Below are 7,610 nucleotides of genomic sequence, written 5' to 3'. Positions count from 1 at the left end.
CGTGAGAATTGGTTTGGATCCTTTCTGCCGTTAGCTGGCAGCGTGAGGGGTAGGGTAGTTGGGCGATCTGTGCATAAAGCGACAAGACTTTCGTGCCCCAGTCCTCTGCTTGCTGGCTCAGAAGCCAGCCACACCCCCTTTCCACCCTCCAGTGCCTTCCTCTGCAGAGACAAGAACACTGGCTTTGCTCGCCACTCCAGGATTCCTCAGCAATGGCACGTGAAGCAAGGAGCTGCTGTTCTGCAGAAAAAGTGAAGCGGTGCATTAAAATCGCCTGCAGATGTTTTTGGGCGAAGCCTCTGTGAGCTGGTGGAACAATTTTATTTTTTTTTTGCAAATGCAACCGTTGTCTCAACCGAACACCTTCCCTCCGTGTTTGAGGTACAAGGAAGGCATCAGTCTCAGAGTATTTGCAGTAGGCCTTTATTTGCCCCGTCAGAAGAGGTGCTTGTGTAACTCCAGCCTGAGAATTTGGTCTGCTCCAAGAGTTCCAGGTGCCTCAAAAAGGCCCTTGCCCCTGTGGCCAGGAGGCAGGGATGGCTTGTGCTGCCGCTGCTACCCTGTTCCCACCCCCTAGGGCTCCCTGCAGTGACTTCCACTCATAGGTGGGAATGCATCACAAAAAGATGAGAAGGGGCCACTTCTTAAAACTCTTACTGCAACTGGAAGGATTTCCATAAAGTTAGGTTAATACTTGCACCAGCAGAATAAGGGGCTTTTTGTCAGCTGCCTCCTGCAGTGTCCCCTGACCCTGGATGCTCAGAGAGGTGCATAACCTCCTTCCTCACCCCTTGCCCATCTGTACCATAGCGTTTTTTAATACTAATCATTTGCTATTGAAAGGCAGGGAGTGTGGTTTCGTGTGTCCATGAAGTCCAGGGTTAGCTGCTCTTTCCAGGAGATGTCTGCGGCCCTGGGCCCTCAACGGACTTTTATTCGGAAACGTGTGCAAAGAAATCCAGGTTCTAGCTCAGCAGTACCCCCAAGACCAACTCGCGGATCTAAGGAAGCACCTTTGAGGCTTTGTCCTCCAGAAAGTGCACGTTCTTCTCTGCCCACATCCTGATTCACCACAGCAGCCCTGCAGTGCCAGTCAAGGCTGAACTCCCCTATAGCATTTGCCCGCTTGGGAATCCAGAGGTCAGAAGAGAACACCACTGTTGAGACAAGACTTCCGCTCCACTGATCTTTCGGAAAAGAGCTCAAACCTAAGGGAGGGGGGGGGTAGGGGGAGATCATACAGTGTAACAAGTGACCTCCTAGTCCTACAGGGCCAGCCAGGTAAGCTTCAGGGAACCCTGCAGCAGGACCAGATCGACATGTTTTTTGAGGGAGGGCAAAATTAAAAAATGACACCCCCTTATGGTCCCATAAAAAACAATGGACTCCATACCCAATTTGCCCCCCCCCCCCGAGCAGGCTCCGGGGGGAGTAAGAGGGATGGGAAAGGTCACCAATATGGAAAGGACTGCTGTGGCCTTCGTTGACAGCCAGCCAGCCGGATGCTATCAGTTCTTCATCAGTACTGTCCGCAGTAAGGGTCTGTGGAGCCAATTTAAGGGCCACACCAGTCACAACACCACAGCTTTCCAAAGTTGCTTTAAAACACGAGCAGCGACTGTTTTGTTTTTCAAAAAAACCACCTTTCCCCTCTACTGCTGCTTTCCTAACCACAACTGCCTCCCTAAAATAGTTTCCTGCAGTTACAGGCATGAAACTCGAGAGCAGGAAAAGAGCACAGGGCAAAGGATTGGCTTCCCGGCCCTTTCTGAATTGGGTTCTCTGCAGGCAGAAGGTTGCGTGGTGGGTCTCTGGCGGCTACCTCTGATTTGGCCAGCAGAGGCCTTCCTCTGTCCCAGGCTGTTTGGCCTGCAGCTCTTCTCCCAGCAGAAGTCCTGGTGGGTTGAGCGGGAGCAAACCAAGGAGAGAAGCAGCTGCCCTATCGACTTAACATTTAAAATCCCACCAGGCAGGTGCTGTCCTGACGTTCTTTTAAAAGAAGGTAGGCAGATGACTGGGGAAGGCAACAGCACACCACCCTGTAAAAAGTCTGCCGTGAAAACACTGTAAAACACCCCATAAAAAGTCTGCCAGAAACGACTGGTGCTCACATAGAGGCCTCGTACCTTTACCTTTTCTTTTTTTAGGAAGTAGGCAAAAAGGAGTTTGAAACGTAGCCCGAAAACCATGGCTCATGGGCTGGTCAGCAGACTGGGGCAGGGGAGCAAGTCCCTCTGCATTCCCAGTGGGCCGGAGACTGAAAACCTCTGGGCCGTTGCTCTGTTGAGTCCAGCTTCAGAAAAAAATGTGCAGGAGAGCAGTCCTTGCCGATCTTTAAAAAGGCGAATGAGACAGCCCCATCCCTCATCCGTCCCCCTTGGCCCTCCCCTCCCCCAGGTACCAGGAACCAAAGACGAGGCAGGAGACGGGAGCCCTGATGCAGGTTTTTTCTGTACATAAGTGTTTTGGACACCACAGCCTGTTGCTTAAGAATAAAACAAAAATCAGAAAAAACAGCAGCCAGAACACATACCCCAAAGGCCCGGAAAGCCTTGGTGTAAGAGGGGGGGGGGGGAGAAAATATACTGTCTGCTTTACCCAAGATGGCAGCCTGAAGAGGCAGCCAGCTTGGAGGGGGTGGGTGAGAGGCGGGGCAGGCGATGCAGCTCCCCTAGTGGGAAGGGGCGGGGGGGGGGGAGGCAGAGAAAAAACACAACACAAATGAAGAAAATGTAACACCCCACCTTCCCCACCCTGCAGCGCGCAGAGGAGAGCCAGAAAGCCGATTGTCCAGTCCTCGTTAGCACCTGTACAATAAAACTGTACTATCTACACCCCCCCCACCTCACCCCTCCTGCTGGGGGGTGCTTCCCCCCCCCCCGACACCCCCTCCCCCCAGGGACTACCATCTTGCCACCTGAACGGATTAAACAAAAGGGGAAGGTAAAAGTGGGGGCGGGGGGTGGGGTTTTAAAAGGAGATAGCTGAGAACATCCGGATGCCTTTGGCTCTGTAACTCCAGTCAGTCTCTGGTCGCCTCTCCGGTGAGGCCAGGCTTAAACTCCGAGCCAAAGTAGAAATCTCATAAACAGGCCGGGGAGGGAGGAAGAAGCGCACCCAACCAGAACCTGGGCGGCCCTAAAACTGAGGAGAGGGGTGGGGTGGGGGGCTCCCAGCCTCCTCGCTGCCCTTAATGGAGCGGCGGCAGACTGGGGCGGAGGGGAGCAGTGGCCCAGTCCCCATCAGAATGTCCTGACCGGGGGGAGGGGGGGGCGGCAGCCTTAGGGAGGGCCTCCCCCAAGAATCACAGTGATGCAGACCGAGCAGGAACAAAGGAACACCACAAATTAAATACTAATTAAATAAATACTCTGGAAGAGCTTCAGGGGGCGGGAGGAGATGCGGTTCCACAGAGAGGTTTCGAAGCCACGGAGGGTGGCGGCAGGGTCGACTAGCGGGAGGGAGTCCAGGGCGAGGGAAGAGGCAGCTTCCGGCCCCCCCTGCAGGCGGGGGCGACGAGCACCTGCTGCTGCTGTTGTTCACCGAGGGGCCCTGCGGCCGGCCGTGAGAAGGCAGCTTCTCATTGGTCCATTACATATTTATTGCCTCGCAATGTAGTCCGACGGTGGAGGGGGAGAGAGCGTGCCCGGGCAGGGGGGGGGGCCCGTCAGCTGCTCCAGGCCTGGAACGCCACCTCCGAGCCCAGCAGCCGGACCAGCTCTGGCTCATAGCGGACCAGCTCCACCGTCTCTACAGTGCCCGGAGCCAAGGGGGGGCACCAGGTGCTCCTGGATTTCCTCAGCAGCTAGCACTTGGCTCGAAGCCACCTGGCGCTGGAACTCTGCCTTGGGCAGGGTGGTCACCTCGAAGTGCGGGAAACGAGCCTGGAAGATCCGGGAAGAGAGCTTGAGGCGCTTGAGTACGTCGGAGAAGAGGAACCAGTTGCAGGGGCTGGTGGAAAGAGGAAGAGGCGGGGCTGAGTCAGGAAAAAATATTGGACTTATATCCCACCCTATACTCTGAATCTCAGAGTCTCAGTGATCTCCTTTACCTTCCCCCGACCCACCCACAACAGACACCCTGTGAGGGCTCTTACAACAGCTGCCCTTTCAAGGACAGCTCCTGCGAGAGCTATGGCTAACCCAAGATCATTCTACCAGCTGCAAATGGAGGAGTAGGGAATCAAACCCGGTTCTCCCAGATAAGAGTCCGCACACTTAACCACTACACCAAACTGGTTCTCAGAGATGCTGCCTTTCCCCCCAGCTGTCCCTCATCTCATAATCACCCCCAGCTGTATGTTTAAAGGAGGAATCCCAGGGTTGGCGTTGCAGCCCCTTTTGTACCTAAACCAGATGTGCAAAAACCTTTGAGAGGATTCCGTAGTGAGAAATGCATGCTGGGCATGTTCTGAAGCACCTGTAGTACTGCAGGTGGAAATGTTCTGAAAAGGCATAGCCACAAATCTAATCCCTTTCTTCCTCGTTACTGCTAGACTTGTGTCTCCTTTTTTTTAGCATCAAGTTCCTCACACTTGTAGAAGGGTGCGGTATGCCTAAAAACAGTGTAGCCAGTGTCTACTGCAACCCCAGAAACGGCGCATGCAAAAGTGTGTGGCCGTGGGACTTTGGCGCTTAGCTCCTTTTGTCCCCTTCTCCCCCCCCCCCCACCACCTCTGCCTAAGCATGCCTAATGAAAGTGGAATAAATGATGCAGGGTGGATCGATCGAGTTTTCTGCATCGTTTGTTTAGGTCAGAGAGTGCGATGGGGGGGCGGGGTTGTAGAAGTCTGCCTCCCCCTTCCCGGGCCTTTTGCAATAACTCCATATTTCCCTGTCTTCTTTCCTGAATCACTTAATGTCCTGGTTTGGGGAGGCCTGTCACAGGAAGCAGTGGGTCTGTCTAAATGCCCCTTTCCCCTCCCAAGCAGCTGGTGAGACCCTGCGTAGGCCGTGTCTCAGCCCAGCAAGGCAGCTGTTTGCAAACGCTGCTTTCCTCTCTCCTCCATCCCCCGCCCCCCCCCCACAATCAATTGCTCTCAAAGCTGTTTCTTGCTCTTTGTCTCTAATTGGTTTGGCCTTCTGTCCCTGCTGGTAACTGCTAGGCCTGCCATCCAATTAAAATTGCCCTTCCCCGCACGCGAGCTCGGTCTGCAGCTCGTCTCCTCCCAGGGAGCAAAGGTGCAGGAAACAGGCCTGCTTTCCCAAACCCTCCTACGCGACAGGAGACCCCGAGTCCCAGTGAAGACTCACCCCCGGGAGACGGAGACCTGCAGATTATAGCAGGGGAGCAGCTGCTGGTCGGAAAACTCGAACATGAAGCGGTCTGACTCCTGCTCGTCTTCCTCTTGATCCGAGCTCCCCGGTGGGTTGAGCAAAAGGTCACAGCGGATCTCATCTTTCCCCTCTGAAACAACGAATACAGGGAAAGGGGGAGGGTGAGAGGGGCAACGCTTTGCGCCAGCCGGGCACCTCTGTCCGTGACTCACGCTCTACCAATCCCTGGAGCAATCCAAGAAAAGGGATGCAGAGAAGGCTGGTATTGGTGGGAAGTGCCATGAAGTTGAAGCCGATTTATGCCAGTTCCAAAGGGTTTTCAAGGCAAGAGATGTTCAGAGGTGGTCTGGCCTTTGCCTGTCTCTGGGCTTCCTTGGTGGTTTCTCATCCAAATATTAACCAGGGCCAACCTTTCTTAGTTTCTGAGATCTGACGAGATCCAGCCTGGACTATCCAGGTCACGGCAAAAGGCTGGTAGCAGTGGCTCAAAATTCCATGAGCATGCTCATAAACCATATGCAGGGCTTTGGGAAATCCCACATTCAGCTTCTCCTCTGGCTTCTGAAACAGCAGGAGATGGGTTATCCACACGCTTGCCTGAAACATCTCATCTCCAACCAGGGTGGAGAACAGCAGCAATAAGGCTCTAGTCCTTACGGATGCGGTTTTTGAGAGTATGTGGGCAATGTGTCTCAGAAGCCAGAGAAACGGGAACAAATTTTCCAGTGGTAAACAGTGTTCAAAGAGAGAGAGAAACAGCCCTGACCTAGATAACCCAGGCAAGCCCGATCTTGTTAGTTCTTGGAAGCTAAGCAGGGTCAACTCTGACAAGTACTTGGACGGGAGACCTCCTTGGAATACCAGCAGTTGGGAGGACAGGGGCAGGCTTTATTCAGCCACCTCCCTGAATGTTCTCAAGGCCCCCAGAAGGGGACAATCACCATAAGTTGCCATGACTTCCAGGTGCACACACACATGCACATAAAAAAATACCCAAAAAGAGAAACAGAAGCAGAACTAGGAGAATGGTTTTTCTTGGAGCAATTGCTGGATCATGCTGGCCGTTGAATTTCATTTTTCATTCACGTGCACACATGGCCTGTCCACATATTGCCCCTCCTTTCTCTACCAAGCATGGGAAAAGGTAAGCTCTCTAGCTTGGGGAACTGCAAAGATTAAGACTGTTCGATGAATCAGGAAGTCCCCAATTCAAACCTTGCCTCTGCCATGATCTCGCTAGGTGACTTCAGACAAACTTTGCCTTCTCAGCCTCAGTGACAAAGGAGATGGTAATCCTGTTCTAACTCACGGGATCGTTGCCAGGATAGCAAGACAAATGCCTTGAGAAAAGCTCAGAATGCTCGAAGGAGCGATACAAAAAAGGTTTATTATAGTCACTACGGCTTGAGATATAATGGAAAGGGTCATACAGGCCATCTAGCCCAACCCCCTGCTCAATGCAGAATCAGCCTAGAGCAGGGGTGGCCAAACTTGTTTAACGTAAGAGCCACATAGAAAAAGCATCAGATGTTTTGAGAGCCACACGTCATAAACATCAGATGTTTGAGAGCTGGAGGACAGGCATGCAAATAGATGGGGGGGGGAAGGGAGAGATGGGCAAAAAGCAACTTTAAATGCATTCTCCAGGCCGCTGGCTGGTTTGGCCAAACTAATTTAAAGAAATGTCTTCTCCAAGCTGGTCAATGGGACAATGGGGGCTTTGAGAGCCACACATGTGTGAAAGAGTCGCAAGTGTGGCTCCTGAGCCACAGTTTGGCCACCCCTGGGTTAGACAGAGCATCCCTGACAAGTGTTTGTCCAGCCACTGCTTAAAGATTCCCATTACTGCAAGTCCTCTACTCTAAAAAACCCATTATTGCAAATCCTCTACTCTGTTGCCAACAGGAACAGCTCCCTGCCCTCCTCTAAGTGACAGCCCTTCAAATACTTAAAATAGTATCTGTCCTCTCATATCCTTTGGCAGAGGAGCAATAGATTCTTCATCCCAGTGAGAAAAGCTTGAAGTCTGCCACAAGAGATCCATTTGTCACACACCACCCCCACCCCGCACTGCCACTTTCCCTTTTTGATCTGCAGGACCTTCAAGACTTGGAAACGGTGAGCATCCCTTGCCCTGCCTTTCCCAGATGGCCCATCAGCTCCACTTACCCAGCACAGAGCTGCTATAGAACTCCCAGGCCATTCGGGGGTCCCCGTCAGCTCGCCCCTGCAGGTCCAAGAGGTAATCTGCAAGAAGGAAACGGAATGGGTTCAGCAGCAGATCGCTGCATTCTGGGGCACACAGGAAACTCCAGGACAGCAAATGTATACTGA

At 53.0% G+C, this 7,610-nt stretch overlaps 1 protein-coding gene across 1 annotated transcript in view; it reads right to left on the bottom strand.

Moving 5' to 3' along the window:
- Positions 1-3,664: 3,664 nt before the first annotated feature.
- Positions 3,665-7,610, bottom strand: part of BCORL1 (BCL6 corepressor like 1) — a 41,963-nt gene continuing 38,017 nt past the window's right edge. Inside the window, 4 exon segments of the mRNA XM_060249676.1 lie at positions 3,665-3,793; positions 3,795-3,951; positions 5,253-5,406; positions 7,446-7,523. Coding sequence (XP_060105659.1) covers positions 3,668-3,793; positions 3,795-3,951; positions 5,253-5,406; positions 7,446-7,523 — 515 coding nt within the window. The 3' untranslated portion in view covers positions 3,665-3,667.

This window comes from Heteronotia binoei, chromosome 11 (genome assembly GCF_032191835.1).
Source record: "Heteronotia binoei isolate CCM8104 ecotype False Entrance Well chromosome 11, APGP_CSIRO_Hbin_v1, whole genome shotgun sequence".
Lineage (NCBI taxonomy): Eukaryota > Metazoa > Chordata > Lepidosauria > Squamata > Gekkonidae > Heteronotia > Heteronotia binoei.
The sequence above is the reverse complement of the archived record's forward strand: the minus strand, read 5'-3'. Positions and strand labels throughout refer to the sequence as shown.